We start from the raw sequence: 23,930 nt of genomic DNA, 5'->3' as shown, positions 1-23,930 counted from the left end.
GAATGTGACCAATTTGAAAATAATATACTCTGAAGGATACACAAAATACCAATACATATTTTAAACTCTAAGTTTATTTATTGACACCAGCCTAGAGAGACAGCACCCACAAAACAAGAATAAAGTTATTAAAATGAGTAAGTTGGATACTGTTAAACAATTCAAGATGGCTAAACAGCTGATGCAATAAGAAAAGCAAGTTAGTGAATTAAAGGTAAACCTGAAGAACTTTCACAGACCAAAGTAAAGAGACAAGTACAGAAGAAGCATTTTTTAAAAAGGTGGAAAAGAGATCCAGAAGTCTCAACATATAACCAACAGGAATTCTAGAAAGCAACAAGAGAATGGAGAAAAGGTAATATTAAACAAATAATAGCTAAGAATTTCCCAAACTAAAAACATGAGTCCTCAGACTTGAAGTGTGCAATTAGCTATATTTTCCAAACTTACTCCACAATTTCAAACTATTAAGAATTTTTCTTGAGGAAGGGGACACATGTATGCGTACATCCTATTCATGTTGATGTATGGCAGAGGCCATCACCATATTGTAAAGTAATTATCTTCCAATTAAAATTTAAAAAAAAAAATTTCTCATAGAGCACTAAAGAATGTATTACTCTCGAGGGAGGAAAAAAAAGTAAATATGGAGTAAACAGTGGGATGCCAAAAAAAAAAAATTTAGCCAAAAAACAAAAAAAGTTAAATATACTAATAGTAAAAATGCTTAACATTAAATGAAAACTTCAAATATATCAACTTATCCAACTGAGAGAAGAGAGGAGGACAGAGAAGAAAATTATGCTACAGTTTTTGTCTTATGTAGGACATGAATATAAATAGTATACTGTTATAAACTTATAGTTAAGTATACATATACAAACTATAAAGGTGATCACTTAAAAAACTGAAATAAAATATATAACTCTGAAATTATTAGGGGGGAACAAAGGGAAAGGAAACTTGGTCAAGCCAAATAACCCAACAGAAAACATAATAAATATAAAGCACAAATCAAGGAAATCAGTAACTAAATCTAAACTTATTAGTAATTACAAAATAAAGTATAGCAGTGCTACCATCAGACAACATAGGATATAATGTGAAACATTATGTGAGACAAAAGGTATTGCACACTGATTTAAAAACACAAAAGATTTACAAGCACCCAGTAATATATCTCCAGAATATACAAAACAAAAACTGGAATTACAAGGAGAAACTGAAATGTTCACACATACTAGAAGTTTTCAGAAGTCACCTATTTCAATTCATACTCGTCATACTTAAGTATAGTATTTAATTGAAGAATGCTTTCAACAGTGTCAGCAATGCTGCAGGGCAAATTTGAGAATGCCTTTAGGATATACTGATAAAATAAGTCTAGTTCAGCAGAGGAGTATCAGATGTAAACAATGAAACCTACCTTTTTCCTAACAGAGGTGTCATAAAGTAAGTTTGAAAACAAATTTGACCAAAATTAAAAGTACCACTGATTTTTTTCAAAAAAGGTCAGATCCATACAAAAATAGGGGGAAAAAAACCACCACACTAGTCAAGGAGCATTTTATTCTTCAAGCACCTGGGAAAGTTCTACAGTATGTGTCTAAGAACATAAGCCTTGGAGTCCAACAAATCTGAGTTTAAGTGCTAACTCCTTGTGTTACAAAACTCATACAAATATATCAAGCTCTAAGTCTTAGGTTCTACAACTATTAAGTGGGGATAATAATTTGTAGCTCCATAAAGCTATCACCAAGATAAAATGAAATAATGCCTGGCACAGAGGGCTCAATAATTAACAATTATTGTTGTTACTATTAAATTGTATCGGGGTGCAAGATGTGAGAAACTTCATAATATTCTTGGTATTAATTAACATCTGTTTTGCAAAGCGTTTTTGATTTTAAAGTCACACAGGAAATATTTTCCATTTATTTCTCATAATACTTGGATTCTCAGGTTGTAACAAAAACTGTATGCAATTTTAAAATCATTTAAAATTAGAACTGCTAATTTTAGACTGATAGAATAAATAACGGCTCTCATCCTATTACCAAGTGCTTCAAATTTCTAATCTAAGAAAGACAAAAAGATCAAGACGGCAGTATTACTATCATTCTCCAGTCCTTGTAATTTCTTGCCTTTAGAACCAGAAACATTTCCAGCGAGAAAATGCCCAATGGGATTTAGTCCTGCACTGAAACCAGAGAATCACTCCAAACAGCTGTTTTGCTGGTAAGGATACCCTGAGCAACTTCTTTATATTTACTGAAGAAATGTCATTATTGTGCCTACAGTAGATTTAAAAGTTTATGGGGAAGAAAGTTTTAAGTAATTAAAGGAAGATCTTATTCATGTGTTCTAAGGCTGTATCAAGTCCTTAAAAAACAAAAAAACACCTACTTTTAGTTCTCAGTACTCAAGGGGATGTATTATAGAAGATATTGAGGCAGAGTCACCACACCTCACCTCCAAAGTAAAAGAAGAAACAAGCCTGAGTTCCCTTAACACTAGGTTTATTGCAAAACTTACAGATGGGGAATATATCAAAGCAAATACTACTCATACATGGGAATATATCAAAGCAAATACTACTCATACACGAGTTTGGTAAGTATATAAATCAATCCCTTACTTGTGTCTCATAAATTCAGTTCAACAGGCTTTCCATAATTACTTCTAAGTATAAAGCTCACAATATAGTTCCTTACCTTTCCATTAGCTTCTCTTTATCCCAATTGAAGTGGCTAAGGAGTATTCTTGTGATAGTTGCTGGATTCTAAAGAAGGGGGGGAAAAAAGTCATTTTAAGGTAATAGCACTTACTGACATTTAGTGAATTTTTTAGGTTGAATTTACTCTTCTATAACACCCCACCCAAATTACCTTTCCTAAGGTATTTCTTTATTCCCCTAAGAAAATACAAAATTTTAAGATCAAGACTATTTACAAATAGTTTGTCACACTAATGTCACGCTTCTATGAGATTCTAAAGCAGAATTCACAATAAGCCAAGAAGAAATTAAATGAAAAACTACTGTATTAAATCAGGCACTAATAAAGTGAACTTTTTTGCAATTAGATTTAACAGACTGCCAGATCAACACATTGTAAATCAATAAAGTTTCTAATATCTTATGTACTGAATAGCTCTAATCAGTCCAAACCATTTTTAATTCAAAAGTCCCATACTTAATGAAAAAGACAAAATACCTGTACTATGAAATAATTTATAGAGCATCATCTGTAACCACCATTTCATTTCTCACAGGAAACCACAGAGTCCAAAGTTTAGTGCCCCATCATCATGCAGTGATGTCAAAGAGCCTCCCGCTTGCCATGAAACTAGTGAACAGAGTTTTACCTCAGTAAGATGATGGGGCCCAGGAGATGAAGGAAGCCCAACTTATTCAAAGACACTAAAGCTAGTTACAATGCCAAAAGTGAAATTCAAACCTGAGTCTGCTCATCTGTACTTAATGCATGATTTTATTATATCAAGTAACATTTCAAAAATGGTCTCTGCATATAAACCATGGTTAGACAGCAATGTCCCGGGCACAGTAAGTGTTTGGGCTTCCCTGGTGGCTCAGACGGCAAAGAATCCACCTGCAGTGCAGGAGACCTGGGTTTGATCCCTGGATCTGCAAGATGCCCTGGAGAAGGGAATGGCAACCCACTTCAGTATTCTTGCCTGGAGAATTCCATGAACAGAGGAGCATGGCGAGCTGCAGTCCATGGGGTCGCAAAGAGTTGGAGATGGCTCAATTAATAACACACATCTACTGATTTAGTTTAAAAGCAATCCTGTATAAAAATGTCATGAAAGAAATCCCTATCAATTATTCTTAGTAATATCATTTGTCACAAAAATTCATAGACATCCACATTGCTGCTGTTGTTTAGTTGCTAAGCTGTGTCCGACTCACCTTTGGCAAAAAAGCCAAAGATGCAGATATGGTAAGTCCCAACCCTCTGCTCCAAGCACATTTTGCTAATTCATCTAGGTATTCCTTACTTCTTAGACTCAGACTTAAGAATCTTCCTTCAACACACCATTTGAGAAAAACACTGTCAGTCTATAAGAATAGGTGAAAAGAAACCTATTAGCTCACCCTAAATTATAATATTTGTACAGAATACAGATATTATCACATATCCAGCTCTTTTACAATAGGATTGTGGGCTTCCCTTGTGACTCAGCTGGTAAAGAATCCACCTGCAATGCGGGAGGATCTGGGTTCAATCCCTGGGCTGGAAAGATCCCTTGGAGAAGGGAACAGCTACTCACTTCAGTATTCTAGCCTGGAGAATTCCATGGACCGTATAGTCCATGGCGTCACAAAGAGTCGGACACAACCGAGTGACTTTCATTTTTTCTTAATGGAAGCCACAATTCTGATTTCCATTAGAAAGGACTGAGCAACTTTCACTTGCCTGTAACTGAAATAGTAATTCAGTCATATTTAAAATAAGAGCAATAATCCCATCAATTGGGAAAATTTAGTAGTACTCATTGGGATTTTGCAACTATAACTTTGGGAAATCCAAAACACTATACATTCTCTGCCACTGGGGAAAATTTTTCAGGAACTGTTAAGTCTCAACTTGCAAACAGAAATATGGGAGAGGTGGGGAAATGCCTTCTTTGACCTAATGTTGCTAAGTGCCTTTTCTGTGTTTGAGATCCCACATCATAAACTGGTCTCATCCAGAGTTTCCAAACCTGTTTTATTGATTCTTCAAAAATAACTATGGAATGTTCTGTTAAAAAACAGATTCCTAGGTTCCACCCCCAAATGTGCTTGTTGACAAAGGGATTCAGAACATTAGACCAGTGGTCCTCCAGGATGAAGAAAACATGGCAATCTTTCTGGTTTTGGCTGTTCAAAAATTTCTGTGTAGGTTTAAGTGTGTGTTTAGTAGTGTACAGAGGGACCTCCCTGGCAGTCCAGTGGTTAAGACTTCACCTTCCAGTGCTGGGGAAGCAAGTTCAATTCCTGGCTGGGGAGCTAAGATACCACAGGCCTCAGGGCCAACAAACCAAATTACACGGAGTTCCCTGGCTGTACAATGGTTAAGACTTCGCTTTCCAATGCAGTGGATGCAGGTTCCATCCTAAGATTCCACGTGCCTCTTGGCCAAAAAGCCAAAAAACAAAACAGAAGCAATTCTGTAACAAATTCAATAAAGACCTAAAAAAATAATAATACTTTATTGAGGTACATGCCAGAAAATTTTCCCCAGAAGGATACTACTGGAAAATTTGGCTAAACCACATCATAATGCCAAAATAGCTATATTCTACCAGTGATCTACACTTCAGGGAAGAGAATATTTCACAATACTAAATAAATATATTTGGATCACTATCTCAGTGCAGCTGGCTCAAGTCATTTATGTGCATTGAATATAAGGAAAGGTGATGGAAAAATAACGTTTATTGTACATCTACTATATTCCAGACCCTGTGTAAGAACTTCCCAGTTGGTGCCAGTGGTAAAGAATCTGCCGGCCAATGCAGGAGACATAAGAGATGTGGGTTCGATCCCTGGGTAGGGAAGAACCCCTGGAGAGGAAATGGCAACCCATTCCAGTATTCTTGCCTAGAAAATCTCAGGGACAGAGAAGCCTGGTGGGCTACAGTCCACAGGGTCAAAAACAGTCAGATATGACTTAAGAGACTGAGCACACATATACAACACAGTACTTTATATGCCCCATTTAATCCTCAAAGCTCTCTGTAAGGGAAACATTCCTACTTCCCATTTTAAATATGAGAGAACTAAGACTAGGCTCCAGGCGTATACAAAAACTATCCAATATCATACCTCTGCTGCTGCTAAGTCGCTTCAGTCGTGTCCGACTCTGTGCAACCCCACAGCCGGCAGCCCACCAGGCTCCCTCGTCCCTGGGATTCTCCAGGCAAGAACACTGGAGTGGGTTGCCATTTCCTTCTCCAATGCATGAAAGGGAAAAGTGAAAGGGAAGTCGCTCAGTCGTGCCCGACTTTTTTCGACCCCATGGACTGCAGCCCACCAGACTCCTCCGTCCATGGGATTTTCCAGGCAAGAGTACTGGAGTGGGGTGCCATCGCCTTCTCCATCATACCTCTAATTAAGTACAATAGTTGGAAATTCTAGCCTAGGACAATCTGGATCTAATATTCCTTCATTTATTCTATGTGGGAGAATGCAAAGGACTATTAAAAATATTACTTACATATGTTTAAATATCTTTTATATCCTCCAAAACAGGGTAATTCAAGGCAGGATGAGGAGGGGGTGACAGAAAGCTATAAGGCACAAGGGCATTTGAGGGACTGAAAAATGTGATGGTTGGTAATGATGAGGGAAAATCTTTATCAAAACTCAAACTATACACTTAAAAATGGGTACCTTTAGTCAAATAAAAGTTACACATTAATCATGGTTATTTTTATTTAAAAACAGAGCAATCTGACTTTTGGTCCTGGCATCTCCCTCCCACCAATTACAACTAAAAACTCTGCACAAAATACAACCAACAAGAGTCCTCTGACAAATAACAGCAGGTAGATTGGGGAGAACAGGGAAGAACAACAAATAAGATGGTAATGAGTATCCTGTTTGTTTTATCTCCTTTATTTCCTGCTTGGACACAAGGGTGGGCCAAATAGGCAAAACTGTGTAATAGGCATGCTCGGTAAAAACTGAGCCAAGCGCACCTTCTTGGTCAGAGTACTAGGGCAAATGCCCCTGAAGAAGTCAGAGAGAATACTTTTCATTTTCCTTTATTTATTTCTCCCAGCCTTGGCCTGAGACCAGTCCCAGCCATGAAAATACATTACTGCAGACCACAGAAAACTACCAGGGAAAACCCACTGCTCTGAACAGAGGAACAAGGAAGAACTCTGTTGTGAAAAGTGTGCGAGAATCCTTATTATTTTCTTTTTATCTCTTGCCACTTCACCTCAAGGCATGACAGGCAGAAAACCGAAACTGAGAGAACTCCATACATTCAGCTAGAGGAATAAAGAAAAGGTCCCCTGGGAGACAGAGGAAATCACTGTAAGGAGAGAGATGCAGAAGCAGATTCCTAATTCTATGATGAACCAACTTCTATGATGAACCAAGTCCTAGGCTCAAATGCAAGCAATACATGTGTGGAACAGCCAAAGAAGAATAGGAAGTTTTCAGAACAGAACTATGATATAAACCACTGCCCAAATCCTAGATCAACCTAGTGGGAATGGGAGGGGCAAAGTGAACATAGCAAAGATTTAGAAAACTGAACAGCTAATGGAATCAACCTGTACATAAGGTGAGAAAGAACTCTGGGTAGAACCTAACTGGGTTGACTTGTTTACTAAAACAAATAAAAGATCCTTAGCATTTTTGAATTGGAAAAGGAAATGGCAACCCACTCCAGTGTTCTTGCCTGGAGAATCCCAGGAATGGGGGAATCTGGTGGGCTTCCGTCTACGGGGTCGCACAGAGTTGGATACAACTGAAGCGACTTAGCAGCAGCAGCAGCATTTTTGAAACGATTTTAAGAAGACACAGAATCTCACATGCAGGAGAGAATACAGAACTACAGAAACAAATTAAGAATAACAAAAATCTGATCAACTATCAAGGGAGAAGACAATTACTTGAGTCTGACCCCAAGATGACCCAGATATTAGAATTATCAAAGACTTTTGAAGCAGGTGTTAAAAATATGACGCATTAGGTAAGGGTGAACACCTTAAAGTGAATGAAAGAAATTCTTAGGACAGAAGCTCAAATTATTAAAAAAAAAAAAAAAAAAGAAAGAAAGAAAGAAAGAAGAAGAACCAAATGGAAAATTTTAGGACTAAAAAACTCTAAGATCACTGGATGGGCTCAAGAGCACAGAGGAGATGAGAGAGCAGTCAGTGAACTCAAAGATATGTCAATAACAAGAGTGAGTGAGTGAGTGAGTGTGTGTATGGGTGTGTATGAAGTCTTGGGGCCCTGTGGGATAATATCAAAAGCTACCAGCCTAAAATTCTATATTCAATGAAAAGTATAGTTCAGGATTGAAGCAAAGGATATTATTCTCAGACAGAAGAAAACCAAGAGAACTCACTGCCAGCAGACCTGCTCTAAAGGAACTGCTAAAGAAGTTCTCCAAATAGAAAGGGAATGGTAGCAGAGGGTAACCTAGAATTTCAGCAAAGAAGGAAGAGCAACAGAAATGGTAAATGAGTAAATATCATAGTCTATTTTTCTCCTCTTATGTTTCTGAAAATATGCAGTACTGCTGAAACCAAAATTTATAACATGTTATGGTGAGGGGAAAGGTTAAATGTATACCGATGTAACATGTATGACAACTACAATACAAAAGGACAGATACAAACATTATCTATATAGCTATAAGGTTTCTATGTTTCACTTGAAGTGGGAAAATATTAACTCTAAGTAGACTGTGAAGTGAAATATTTGTATATAACGCCTAGAGGAACAACTTAAAAAGAGAGAGATAAAAGCACCAATACATATATAAAGTCGAATATTTTTAAAATTTCAATCCAAAAGAAAGCAGAAAAGGAGGACAAAAGAGAAAAATAATTTAAACCACCAAATTCAACCACATCAATAATTACATTAAATGTTAAAAATGGGGAAAAAACAAAAACAAAAAAACAACACTTAAAAGACAGAGAGAGAGAGAGAGTGAAGTCGCTCAGTCGTGTCCAACTCTTTGCAACCCCATGGGCTGTAGGAGTCTACTATGCTCCTCTGTCCATGGGATTCTCCAGGCAAGAGTTCTGGAGTGGGTTGCCATTTCCTTCTCCAGAGAATCTTCCTGACCCAGGGATTGAACCCAGGCCTCCTGCATTGTAGGCAGACACTTTACCGGCAATCCACAAAAGACAGAGATAACTACACAAATACCAAATTATTATGTTATATACCTGAAACTGATGTCGTATGTCAATTATGCTTTAATTAAAAAAAGAAATCTTTGTGCTGCTAAATGAAAATAAAAGAGACAGAAAGTTTAATTTTTTTTAAGGCAAAACTATATATTGTTTATATAACAACCCATTTTCCAATACAATGATATACAGAGACTAAAAATAAAAATTTTTTAAAAAGATGTATTATGCAAAACACAAATCAAGCACAAGCTGCAGCAGCTGTTTTTCTCAGACAAAGTAAACTTCAAAACAAGAAAGTTTACCAGTGATAAAGAGAAATCTCAGTGGAAAGGTCAAGTTACCAAGAAAACATGCACCTAACAATAAAGTCCCAAAATAAATGAGGCAAAAACTGACAGAAATGAAAGCAAAACAGACAAATCCACCCAATTATACTTAGAGATTTCAAAACTCCTCTCTCAGTAATCCACTGAACAGACGATTCAGAAAATAAACCATCTTCTATTAAGTAATCCAAGGGTCAACAAGGAAGTCTTGAAGAAAATTAGAAAACATCTTGAACTGAGGACTATGAAAATACAAAACATCAAAATTTGTGAAATGTAGCTAATGCTGTTTAGGAAGAAATTCATTGTGTTAAATGCTTACATTAGAAATGAAGAAAGATAAAAATTTTTTTTTAAAGCACAAACTACACCTCACACAAGCAGAAGAATTAATAAAAAGAAGTCAATAAAACTGAAGACAGAAAAACAAGAGAAAATAAATGAAACCAAAAGCTGTAGTAAACATGAACGGAATGCAAGCAAGGGCTAAACAAGGGACTGCTCTGCTGGTCCAGTGGCTAAGACTCTGCACTCCTAATGCAGGGGACCCAGGTCCAATCCCTGATGAGGGAACTAGATCCCACATGCAACAACTACGAGTTCATTCACATGCCGCAACTAGAAAATCCTGCATGCTGCAACTAAGACCCAGCACAGCCAAAAATACAGCCCACCAGGAAAAGTTTCAGTTTCTTATAAAGCTAAACATAATATTTAACCCCAAAATCTGACTATTGGGAATTTACCCAAGTGAAACAAAAACGTATGTTCACCCAAAATCCTGTATGAAGATGTCTGTGTGTGTGTGTGACAGTCGCTCAGTCGTGTCCAACCCTATGCGACCCACAGTCTACAGCCTGCGAGGCCCCTCTGTCCACAGGATTTTCCAGGCAAGTATTGGAGTGGGTTGCCATTTCCTCTCCAGATTTATATATATACATACAAACACACACACACACACACACACACACGTATATAATAGCTTTATTCATACCTGGTAAAAACTGAGAACACTCTAAACGTTTTACAACTAGGGAATGTATAAACAAATGGTGGTACATCCACTGGATGGAATACTACTCATCAACAAAGAACTATTGTTACAACAGTACAGATGAATCTCAAATGCAAATTCTAAGTGAAAGGAGCTATACTCAAATGGCTACACATTATTGCAAGATTCCATTTTTATGACAAGGTAGAAAAGGCAAAATACAGAGATGGTATACAAATCTTCTAGTTGCCAGCGGTTGGGGGGTGGTATGATTTGGACAAACAGGATATAAGAATGGAGCCTTTTAGAGGGTAATAATGGAACTGTTCTATAAGCTGGCTGAGATGGAATTTATATTCTCTAGGCATTTGTCAAAACTCATGGAATTATATATCTAAAAGTGACTATGCCAAAGCCTTTAACTGCGTGGATTACAACAAACTGGAAATTTCTTTAAGAGATGGGAATACCAGACCACTCTACTTGCCTCCTGAAAAATCTGTATGCAGCTCAAGAAGCAAGAATTAGAACCGGACATGGGACAATGGACTGGTTCCAAACTGAGAAAGGAGTACGTCAAGGATGTACATTGTCTTATATCAATAACCTCAGATATCCAGATGATACCACCCTTATGGCAGAAAGCTAAGAGAAACTAAGAGCCTCTTGCTGAAAGTGAAAGATGAGAGTGAAAAAGCTGGCTTAAAACTCAACATTCAAAAAAACTAAGACCATGGCATCTGGTCCCATCATTTTCTGGCAAATTGATGGGAAACAATGCAAACAGTGAGACTTTATTTTCTTGGGCTCCAAAATCACTGCAGATGGTGACTGCAGCCATGAAATTAAAAGAAGCTTGCTCCTTGGAAAAGTTATGACCAACCTGGACAGCATATTAAAAAGCAGAGACATTACTTTACCAACAAATGTCCCTCTAGTCAAAGCTATGGTTTTTCTGGTAGTCATGTACAGATGTGAGAGTTGGACCATAAAGAAAGCTGAGTGCCTAAGAATTGATGCTTTTGAACTGTGGTGTTGGAGAAGACTCTTGAGAGTCCTTTGGACTTCAAGGAGAACAAATCAGTCAATCCTAAAGGAAATCAGTCCTGAATATTCATTGGAAGGACTGAAGCTAAACCTCCAATACTTTGGCCACCTGTTGTGAAGAACTGACTCATTGGAAAAGACCCTGATGCTGGGAAAGATTGAGGGCAGGAGAAGGGAATGACAGAGGATGAGACAGCTGGATGGCATCACCAACTTGATGGTGATGGACAGGGAAGCCAGGACTGCTACAATCCATGGGGTCCCAAAGAGTTGGACAGGACTGAGAGACTGAACTGAAAAGTATAAATTTAGTGTATGCAAATTCAAATATAAATTTAAAATATAAATAAATTATAAAAGTAATTAACTTGTACTAGAGTACCCATAATGGAATTCTATTAAAAGTGCAATGATACCTTACAACCCATCAATCACACTCCTGGGTATTTTTATACCCACTAATTCAAAAACATACATGCACTGCAATGGTCACAGTAGCAGTGTGTGAAACTGGCAAGATATGGAAGCAACCTAAGCATCCATCAACAGAAGAATGGATGCAGATGTGGTGTATATACATGCAATGGAATATTACTCAGGCACAAAAGGAATGAATTTTTGACACTTGCAGCAACGTGGATAGACTTGGTGGTCACTCAGTTCAGTTCACTCCCTCAGTCGTGTCCAACTCTTTGCGACCCCATGGACTGCAGCACACCAGGCCTCCCTGTCCCTCACCAACTCCCGGAGTTTACCCAAGCTCATGTCCATTGAGTCAGTGATGCCACCCAACCATCTCATCCTCTGTCGTCCCCCTCTCCTCCTGCCTTCAATCTTTCTCAGCATCAGGGTCTTTTCAAATGAGTCAGCTCTTTGCATCAGGTGGCCAAAGTATTAGAGTTTCAGCTTCAACATCAGTCCTTCCAATGAATACTCAGGACTGATCTCTTTTAGGGTGAACTGGTTGGACCTCCTTGCTGTCCAAGGGACTCTCAAGAGTCTTCTCCAACACCACAGTTCAAAAGCACCAATTTTTATTGGTGTTTCTTAAAAAAAAAATAAGAAGATACAAACAAGCCAAACAAAATCAGTTAATGAGCAAAATCACCATAATTAGAAAATTAATACTTGCAGCAATATACTTAACCTTTAGGACAATAAGGCAATCCAAAATTTCACATGATCTCTAGTTACAAGCTCTAAAACAATGGTTTCCCCATTCTGGCTACATATTAGGATCTCCTCTGGAAATGTAAAAATATCAATACATGACTTGAGCACCAGCAATGTGGTTTCAACTGTCTGGAATGGGAAATGGACACGTGTACTTTTCATCCAACTATAATATAACCTGCAGTTCCCCCAGACAAGAGTAGTATGCAGCCAGAATTAGGGATTAATACCCTGAACAATTTCCCACTATGAGGGCTCTGAAGTGTATGAACTTATGAACACTGTGTCCCATATGAACACAGTGGCTTAGTGTTTCAGTAATTTGAAGAAAATTACATTCTACAGTTATAGCAGTAGCGCTTGCTTTAAAAGTATGTCCAAAGTTCCATTTCTGGATCTTTAAAAAGTGGGTCTCATATCACAACTGTCCCAGCTGACTTTATGCACTATCATCCTCTATTCTTTGATCAAATGGTCCTCAACTATGGTAGTCCATTAGAATATGAAGCACTTTAAAAAACTGATGTGCAAGCCACATCCAAGGCTAAATACATCAGAAGCAAAGTAAGGGAGGAGAGGTGGAGGAGGGGACTGGGTGCAAAAGGGAAAAATCTTGGCATTACCATTTACTGAAAGCTTCCTGGCATTCCAACATGCAGCCAAGGTGGAGAACCACAGTTCTAGATGTATGCATACATGCAGACATGCCCACACTCTAGAGTATGACAGAATCTCCTGGCAGATCAACCAAGCTATTGAATGCCATTCCTAGGATTAGTACTATGGAGAAGCAACTATTTTTGAAAAGTCTCAATAGATAATCCTTATTTTAGGGGAAAGCTAAATATTAGATGAAAGGGTTTTATAATATAAAACAGCAGTCTAAGATGAAACAACAAAAAAATTAAAAAAAATAATAACCCAATTATCATACACAGAAAAGACCCCACAAAGGCTAGCTTTCTCTCAAAATTTGATCTAAAATAGAACAGGTTGTAGATTCCATTTCAAAACTCAGTCTGACAATTTTCCTACACGAGAATGGGCTCATGCTTCTATGTTTCTATTCACCTTAATCTGACCTCCTTAAGAGGGCTTCCCGGGTGGCTCAAACGGTGAAGTGTCTGCCTGCGATGCAGTAGACCTGGGTTCGATCCCTGGGTCGGGAAGATCCCCTGGAGAAAGAAATGGCAACCCATTCCAGTACTCTTGACTGAAAAATCCCATGGACTGAGGAGCCTGGTAGGCTACAGTCCATGAGGTAGCAAAGAGTCAGATGTCCTTAAGACAGCTACTGCCAATTTAAATTTTTACAAGCTATTAATGTGCCTTTTAAAGCAATATAGGAACCCAAAAGCCATAAAGTACAAAAACTTCTGTATAGAAATATTTGCAACACCTACAATAAAAGGTAAATAAACACGTATGTCCATAAAAGACAAATAATCCAACAAAAATAGGCAGTTTATGAATTCAAAGAATATAACTGGCCCAAAAGGAAATATTTGATCTCCTTAATACAGGTACTGCTGCTGCTGCTGCTGCTGCTAAGTCGCTTCAGTCGTGTCCAACTCTGTGCGACCCCACAGATGGCAGCCCACCAGGCTCCCCCGTCCCTGGGATTCTCCAGGCAAGAACACTGGAGTGGGTTGCCATTTCCTTCTCCAATGCATGAAAGTGGAAAGTGAAAGTGAAGTCGCTCAGTCGTGTCCAACTCTGCGATCCCATAGACTGCAGCCCACCAGGCTCCTCCGTCCATGGGATTTTCCAGGCAAGAGTAGTGGAGTGGGGTGCCATCGCCTTCTCCGTAATATAGGTACAGGCTGTTTTTAATTTAGCACAATGGCCAAGATCTTAAAAAAAAAATTATAATATTTGGAAACAAAGATGTGGGGAAACGGCCCACAACATGTTAGTGAGATGACAACTCTCTTAAAACCTCTGTAACAACAGTTTAGCAGAACTGATCAAAACTTAAAATGCATCTAGAAATTTTACTTTTAGGAACCTACCCAAAAGAAATCTTCAAGTGTAAAAGGGTAAGAATAAGAAAGTAGACATGCACGTTATTTGTAACAGCAATAAAGCAAAGATAACCTACATTCTCCCAAAAGACTGCCTATAAATTATGCTATATCCATACTTAAAATATTATGCAGCAATTTAAAAAACAAAATAGACCTGTGAACACTATAATGGAAGGATATTACTGAGATACCACTGACTGAAAAAAGCAAGTTTCTGAGCAATGCACAATATTCCATTTTTGTGGGGTTGTTTTTTTTTTTAAGTAAATTTCTATGACATACTGAATGTGCAATTTTAAAAGTTTAGAAAACTATCCCTAAGAATTATATCCCCAGGGACTGGTTTAGGAATAGGGTGATAACATGTCCCTTAATTTACAGAACCAATCCAAATTTTTTGGCCAACCCAGTACTTCAAAAATGCGTCCCACAAAATCATAATCACCCAAGAATTAGTTAGGAATGCAGAATCCTAAATCCCAATCCACATTGTATGCACATTAAAATTTGAGAAGCACTGGTACAAACTATGTAAGGAAGCAACATTCTGAGCTGGTCACACTAACTGTAAAAAGTTTCATTTCCAAATTCTCAGATTTAATTAAATACCTGATTTCCTTCTAAGAAATTATCATGTATAATTCAGGTATAAACATCTTCCCTTTAAAAGTATGTAAGAATGCTGAGAACTTTATACCAAGAGTCAATAAAAGACTGCAATACAATTAACAGTTAATGACATACAATAAATACATACAATAAATTCTCTAGGTATCAAAAGCTCACACTGTACGATATACAAAATTAAAGAGTAGGATCCTGTCACCAAAAGACACTCTTGACTTTCATCAATCAGGGTTAGGTGCCAGAAGAGAAAGCACTAGGTATTTTGAGGAAAGGGAGAGTTAATAAGAGCAACTGGGTACTTAATAGTTGCAAGGACTGGAAGAATGGGGCTGTAAGGCTATGACCGTCTCCAAGAATGACACCAGAACACGAGACAACTGAAGCACAAGGGACTCTCTGCCCTTAAGCCAGCAACGTGCATGTGTGTGCTCAGTTGCTTCACTGCTGTCTGACTCTTTGGGACCCTACAGACTGTAGCCCACCAGGCTCCTGAGTCCACAAGATTCTCCAAGCAAGGATACTGGAATGGCTTGCCATGTCCTTCTCCAAGGGATCTTCCAAACCCAGGGATTGAAGCTGGGTTTCCAGCATTGCAGGCAGATTCTTTATTGACTGAGCTACCAATAGAGCTACTAAATTCAAGAATGGCAGCTAACTGTGATCCAAGGGATCAAAGAGTCACCACAACAACTGCCTCCAGATAACCATGAAACAAGGGGATGCACACAAGAGCCTCCCTACCGCCTCTGCTACAAATGCCTCTTGATAACATAGAAAGGTGAAGAATGGATAATGCGATGCTGCATTTCTGCTACTGCAGAAAAATATCAAATTTTCACAACCCAGAAAAAAGCAGCAGGGAGGAATGGGGGGCAGAAAAGGGAAGAAAGATGAACTTCCTTCACACCTCTCAAATATGTATCTATTAAATAACTGGCAGCAACTATTTCACATCTAAAAAACCCTAAATGCAAAACAGTCTTAGAAATAAAGTTTTTGGCTTTCTACTCCATCCTCCTAATTACGGAGATTAGGAGGATGAGGAAGACCATTACAGAATTCTCAGATGGCTTAAACACTATATAAATAGGAAAAAAATTTACAACACTAATCCTCAAAGTTTCCAATTTTGAATATTTACTTCTAAGCAACTATCAGGAGAAGGAAGGTAAAAAAAAAGGCGGGGGGTGTGCAGGAATGTTGAGGGTAATGTTCTTGAGATACTTTTCCACTGAAGTGCTTCCTGGAGATTATTTCAGTAAGAAGTTCATACTCTACTCACTACCCTTTGATATTATTTTTAAAAAATTTAACACTAACAAGTTTTGACTAACTATTTTAATTCTGTAGATCCATGATACTTTACTTGAAAGTTTTCTGAGGTAAGCATCTGAACTATAAACTTAATCTTGATGTACCAAAAGTTGTTACTGAATGCACCCAGCCAACCACCCATCAATAACATTTCAAATTTGAAATTTGCTCTTCTTCACTTGCCCTTGTATAGGCATTTTATGAAGGGAATTACTTCTACGTCATCTCAAATTTGAAGAGTCAAAGATTTCACCTCTAGAGAATGTCAAGAGTTTAGTCAGAATAAGACAAATGTTTCTATAAATGGAAGGATACTAAACTGTGTATAATCACTTAAATTTTTCTGTAAAAATCCAAATGCAAACCAAACGGGTTGGGTGGAAGGGATATTATTTACATGAACAGTAGAAACAATATGTAAAACTTCTTTTTTACAACAGAAAAACCAATTCATGACTTTAAATAGCACTATCTAGTTTCACATGTAGCTGAACAATAGCCAAGTTACACAACAATCTTTTAAATCTTTTAACTCTTTTAAAACTTTTTAGATCTTTTAACTCTTTTAAATCTTCACCACTACATGAGGCCCCATTCAAACAAGATTTTGGTGGACCTCAGTCTCCTAACTGCCATTAGGAGCAGGGAAAAAACTAGGATTTCCCTGGTGGTACAGTGGATAAGAATCCATCTGGCAGTGCAGGGGACATGAATTCAATCCCTGGTCCAGGAAGATTCCACATGCAGCAGAGCAACTAAGCCCAGGAGCCACAACTTCTGAGCCTGCTCACCCCAACTAGAGGAAGCTTGCACACACTTACGAAGACCCATCGACACCAAAAATAAAAGAATGAAGTTTTCAAAAAATGAAATAAATCACAGGGATATAACGTACAACATGATGACTGCAGTTAATTTCATATTGTATATCTGAAAGCTGCTAGGAGAACAGATCTTAAAAATTCTCATTACAAGGGGGAAAAAATCTAAAAGGCAAGGCCAAGAACCAGGTAACTCCAATTCCAAACTATCTTGGCATAATGGAGCTAATCTAAACCACAAATGAAGATTATATATAAACCACCTTATTCTATTTTAATATTTTTTTCATAGCTCTGAAACTGTGAGAAATAATTAAGATTATTTAGCAACCCTGAGTCATCTACTCATATTCTCTCCTCTGGATTCCAATGGTCAAGCCCAAAGTATTAGCATTCCACATACCTATGTGGCACATACTAAAAGTGTTCCAGCAAACACAGAAACAAAACATCTGAGTGACTTCAATGTACTGTCACTTCTCACACTAACAGCCATCTTCAAACTATCTAAAGATGGCACACAAAAATTAGTTCTACAACGCAAACTGAATATTGTTAAGTCTTGGTTTTTCAAATTGCTGTATAGTTGCTTTACTCTGCTGTGTCAATTTCTGCTATACAGCAAAGTGAATCAGCCATACATATACACATATCCGTCCTCTTGGATTTTCTTCTCATTTAGATCACTACACAGCACTGGGTGGAGTTCTCCATGCTACACAGTAGGTTCTCATTAAGCAGTCTTGTATGTAGTTATTTCTCCATGTGGAGGCACTTAGAAAAACACACACATGCACATTCCCGGCTACTACTGTTTTGTTTTTTTTAAATAGTATCTGACCTAGTGCTTTAAGCGATTTCTTTTAACCAATATCCTTCTGTTCCCAACACAGCAACTCAAAACAGCTATTGGTAAGTGACAGGATTTTGATTAGCAACTGACTGATTACTTCTTATTCATAACCTATACATGTATATATGGTACACAAAATTTTGTAGAATATTTTAGATGTGCGATTATTTGAAAATCATAGGGCTTATACTTTGAGTTGTGAAAGTTTTAAGCAAATTTTTAAAGCATCTTACAAATGCTTTTTTATGAAAAATTTTACTTGAAAATAAAGAGATTGTAAATGTCTTTAAAGATCATAAATGCAAATGATCCTAAAATAGACAAAAATATATAATATATACTCTTGTATCATTTAAAGGAAGTTTTACAAGTAAGCTGTAACAGGTCATGTACATCTCCAGTACATTCTCTTGCTAATTATCCTCAAAATACACAGCTCAACGGTTAAGAATTAAATAAGAACCATGTGATACATACAACTGGAATCTTCCTTCATGAAGGCTTGGACTAAGAACATTTTTACATATATCTGCAGAGAGGATTTTAAAGAATGAAGTATCACTAAATGTGGACCTTTAATGATGGGACTGCATTGAATCACTTGATTTTTTTTTTTAGAGTATGTACACAGTTTTAGAAGGTAATGGTAACCTCAAAGCTTAACAACCATCTTGGCCATATCCCAGATGCTATTTATTTCCAATCCTTTGAGGCAACCATTTACAATTCTTTTAGCTGTTTCTCCTTGTTTTTAAATTTATCCTAAATAATATGCTTATGCTCATATAGTTACTATCTTTCCATTTTAGATATTACCACATTCCTTGTGAAAGCTGAAGATTCAGCACTCTTACAGGCACCCTCTCTGAAATCATTTTTATATAATTTTATCTTAGTTTTTTATCTGTCATCATATGTATTACTTTAAACCACAAATTACAGATGGGAGAAAAGAACTACAAAAACTATCCTATTAAGAACTCAATAAGAAAAGGCACAAAGGATATGAAATGGCAATTCAAAAAAAATGTTAAAACAACCAAATAATATTTTATCAGACTAATGGAAATTTTAGGATTCTTAACAGTTGTCAGTTATAGATTAAAGTTTATTGACAAAAGCATAAACAAGCACAACTTTAAAAAAATCAAATCTTAGCAATGATTTAGATACAGTTCAACAGTTTCCTCTTCACCCCCTTACTAAGAATTCCTTTTCATAAAGACATAGATTAACTAGATTTTGTAAAGGTGCTACCAACATACATTTTTAAAAAAGTGAAAACCAAAAAGCAGAAGTTACTTTTGAAATGGCAATAGTGGCAGTCAACATTAGAACATACTTAGGTCTCTGAAATTCAGAACTATTTTTCTTTATACTGAGTTGGACTACTAGGTCTGACAATTCTGAAGAAACTATAGATTCATGACTAATATTCATGCCACACAAAAAGATAATAATTTGTGATTTATTTTACACCACGAAATACCTAAAAAACATTTGAAAGAAGGTATGAAAATTTTAAAAAGTTAACCAAAAAGGTTTCTAAGATCAAAAAATCCTGGTGTGTGTGGGGAAGATCTTAAAATACACCGAAACACCTCAACACTACTGATTAAAGATCTCTCTCTACTACAGTACACCAAGAAACGGCACTTCAAAATACATTTTCACATTCAAGTGACAGTATACTAGATCTCTTCAATATAGCATAGAGAGTTTATTATAACTATTAACTTTTGGGGCCAGAATTTACGCTACCGATATCTAAGATCTTCATTTTAAAGTCATTTTGAACATCTCGTAATCTTCACTGAAATCCAAATGCCAACTTTTATCTGCCTTTTCACTCAGGAAGCCTTGAGAAACACTATAATTACCTGCTAGAAAAACCACCCCTGTCTTTTGGAAGCACAACAGCAAAGAAAATGATGCAAATATCTGTATCATTCAGTTATCCCTATAAAATCTCACTTTACAACCAATACTAGAGTAATAAATAAGCAATCCAACACTTTACCATATTACACAATATATAAGCCTTTCACGTCTTTTTCTTCAAATGTTTGCACTGTACTGCCTAAGTTCTTATAACTTGGCTGTGATTTACCTCTTAGGATTAAGTATAAAAGTGCTGTTGCTCTCTCATTTTAATCCAACATTTACCCAAAAAAAGCCAGGAAGAGCTATTACAAGTGTGATCATTTAGCAAGTAAACGGATACAAATATGAGTAAATGGTACCAATATTTAAGTAAAAATCCTTAAGGTTCCTTACATAAGTTAAAAGAACCACCAGGATTTAATTATTTTCATCAAAATAGGATCAGATATATAACATTAATACATAAATATATATGCATGGCCAGATCAATCTATTTTTCCTGCTTCTTCTCCCAGTTTTACAAATGGGATTTTCTGTTGTCATAGATTCTGAAAATCAACCAGGTTCATGAATCAAGCAAGCATCATAAATATCTTCCATTTAATCATTTCTATTATTCATCATTTTTAAAAAGATAGTGGCAAACATCAATTTACTTTGTTGCCTGAATACCAAGTAAACTTCTGGCTTAAAAAACAGTAAAACTGTGCCCTTTATAAACAGATATGTGAAATTTGTCATGTCAGAACAGGCTTTCCATATCGATTTATAGGATAAATTGTATGCCCTTAAATAACTAGATGCTGCTATCAATATGTGCTCACATATACATATGTTAATAATCCTTTAATAACTTGTCTTTGGAATGATTCTGTCCTACCTTTGCTGCTGCAGCCCTCCTGTCCTTTGCATCACTGAATTCATACGTCTGGAAGTACCCAATATGCACTGTAACAGACAGATGGACAGATCAATGGGCCACAGCGGCAAAGGCCAGATAGACAGACTTGATTAAAAATTAAAATCAAAGTATATACAGGAGAGGGAGGAACCAGAAAACATACCTACATTCTATAGTAAAATACCTAAACTTCATATCTGCAACTCTCCCATACACATACTAAATAAACTATTCTTGACTTCCATATTATTCCCTTTCAAGTAGAAATAGTACCATTGCCAAAGGCAAAATAATCAGTATTTTTAATACCATCAGCAGTTACCAATATAGCAGGTATTTCTGTAATCACACCACACAATTTCTTCAAATAGAGGTTGCTCTTTAACACACAAGAAGCTATCACATCCAAAGACTTTCTATGAAATATTAAAATGGCAATTATTACACACAACAATTTCTAATGTAGTGCCAAGGCCTGTGTGATTCGAGTTTATTAGTGGGAATCATTGAATGAAAGTCATATTTCAGCATTTTATTATTGTGTACTTTCGTGACTATGTAAAAATGTTTGCTCACACCACATCTAGATTACTTGGGTGGCTTAAAACAATGTGTTAGTGCCATTTAGGCCAATTTCTAAGATAAAGTAAAACACTTACAAACAAAACTATCAACAGTATTTTTTAAAGCGATGTGGAGTTTTCCTGTTACCTCGAATCCATACACCATAAAATTCAAAGTATGTGATTCAGTGGTTTTGATTACATTCAGAGTTGTGACACATAGATGTGTTAACCATCAATTTTAGAACATTTCATCACCCCCAAAACAAACCCCATACTCACTAGCAGTCACTCCCTGTTTTCCTCTTTCCCCATCCAGCCTGTTTTTTGTCTCCAAGGACTTGCCTATTCTGGACACTTCATATAAATGGCATCATATAGTATGATGAGTCCTATGCAACTGGTTAATTTCCTCATTTAGTTTTACTTATCTAGGAAGATTAACAAGCTGAGAGCTTGCCATGAACATCAAATAAGCCTGCTTTACTGGGAGAATGGAAAGGAACTATTAATTCAGAAAGTGAAATGCAGACTGCTTAAAGCTTCAACTACATTATAATAGATGAGCAAAAGAAACTGATTAAAATTATATAGTTGATATAAAGTCACACAGCTGATAAAAGGTTAAAAAAAAAATAGCTGGAACTAAGTTCTATACAATGTCAAAGTCTTAACCACTAAACTATTTTGTCTCCTAATAAAATAATTCAATTCTCACTGATGCTACCTCCTAATACCTGAATACCTCTCCTACCTCTCCATTCCTGCTTTCACAACCTCATCGTGTATTTCTTGCCCAGATTATAATACATTTCTCATTACTCTCCCTGCTTCCTAATGTCACCCTGTTCTCATTTACTCCCTATACTGCCAACAAAGTGGTACTTCTCAACACTAATCCTATATTAAGAGTTTACAGTTGTTTCAACTGGCCCCATCTCATTTAGCACTATGCTAAAACCTTTCACAAAATGCATAACCTGTCTAGGTCCAGCTCTGACCACACTACTTCCCAATCCTAATTGTTCATTCAACAATTTAGACCATTAACAGCTTCTACCTTTTGTACATTCTATTGCTCTTGCTCCTCTGTCTGGAATTCCATCTCCAATCCCATTTGCCTAACTAAGTTACTATTCATTTTTCAAAACCCAGCTTCAGACCCACTTCTACCTGTCGGTACTTTCCAGAAAATAGCACTAAACATTCCTTTTTGATTCCTGTAATTCTACTGCTGGACATGTCACTGTATTATAATTTATTTATACAAACCACCTTAAACAACTGTCCAGTATCTGTAGTCCCCCAGAACAGTGTAGCTAAGAAAATATTAGGTAAAAATCAATCAAGTACTCAACTTATATACTGTTCTCAATTAAACCGAAGCATTATTTTTGGAATCCATAAAATAATCATATTTAGGATCTTAAAAGGAGGATAAAAATCAGGTTAGGAGAATTGTGGGGGTTCTATTTCTAAGAGAAAAGTACTAAGAATAAAGATAATAAGAGTAGTGATTAGCTCTGAGGGAGGGAATCAGGTAGTTAAGATATTAAGGCAGGAAATTTTCTTTTTTATCTTTTGTACTTTTTGAATTTTGAGCCAAGAAAATATATGCACAAACAAAAAGATGACAGTCTAATCCTTAACAAATATATCAACAGTCTTAGAATACTAAAGCTGTTTAAAAAAATTTTTTTTTATCAGAGGCTATACAGTTCAGTCATATTGGCCCCAGTATGCAACTTATTTCTGTATTTTGCTTTGGTTACACAGAATGAAGAAAAGCCTGATTAACAAAGATAAGAAATTTCCATCACAATTTCGTAATAGTCTTCACTTAAACTGATTCAGAAGCGTAAAAAAAGGCAGTAGAAAACATTTTAATCAGAGTCAACCAGTTAATACTGTCCAACAACTGCTTTTATTTATATAAATGCAGAGTCAGAGGAAATACCATAGTAGTTGTCATTTAGTTGCTCAGTTATGTCTGACTCTTTTGTGACCCCATGGACTGCAGCCCACCAGACTCCTCTGTCCATGGGATTTTCCAAGCAAGAATGTTGGAGTGGGTTGCCATTTCCTTCTCCAGGAGATCTTCCTGACTCAGGGATCAAATCCACGTCTCCTGCATTGGCAAGAGGATTCTTTACCACTGAGCCATGAGGGAAGGCCACATTCTGTTTAAACAAGAGTTGAAATATCCAGACACACTTTCCCAAAATAACTGATGCTAGCTGAAAATGAATGGCAGTGAGATTCTCCAAGAGATTTCTAATTAGCAAAATGTGTATAATTTTGAAGAATTGTCTATTCTTTGCTGGAAGACAGTCACTGAACAGGTCAAAATGCAAACTGATGTCTCTGTTCTAAACCTAAGTATGGCTGCTTCATTTTTCTGAATGAGATTTTGCTTCTTTTCCCTTAAAGGCAAGAATAAAAAAAAAAGAATATATAACATCAACAGTGACTATCAATAAAAGAGTAACAGCAGGATGACTTAGCTAT

The 23,930-nt window shown here is 36.7% G+C and overlaps 1 protein-coding gene across 2 annotated transcripts in view; it reads right to left on the bottom strand.

The window, feature by feature from the left end:
- Window positions 1–23,930, bottom strand: part of ARIH1 (ariadne RBR E3 ubiquitin protein ligase 1) — a 108,057-nt gene that overhangs the window by 57,480 nt on the left and 26,647 nt on the right. Inside the window, exons 2-3 of one of the 2 annotated variants that reach the window (XM_019968237.2) lie at window positions 20,839–20,906; window positions 2,715–2,782 (exon numbers count right to left, since the gene is read on the bottom strand). In XM_019968237.2, the coding sequence (XP_019823796.1) occupies window positions 2,715–2,782; window positions 20,839–20,906 (136 nt within the window). The remainder of the gene's footprint in view (window positions 1–2,714; window positions 2,783–20,838; window positions 20,907–23,930) is intronic. The other variant, XM_019968236.2, reaches the window with a different exon arrangement.

This window comes from Bos indicus, chromosome 10 (assembly GCF_029378745.1).
Source record: "Bos indicus isolate NIAB-ARS_2022 breed Sahiwal x Tharparkar chromosome 10, NIAB-ARS_B.indTharparkar_mat_pri_1.0, whole genome shotgun sequence".
NCBI lineage: Eukaryota > Metazoa > Chordata > Mammalia > Artiodactyla > Bovidae > Bos > Bos indicus.
The sequence above is the reverse complement of the archived record's forward strand: the minus strand, read 5'-3'. Positions and strand labels throughout refer to the sequence as shown.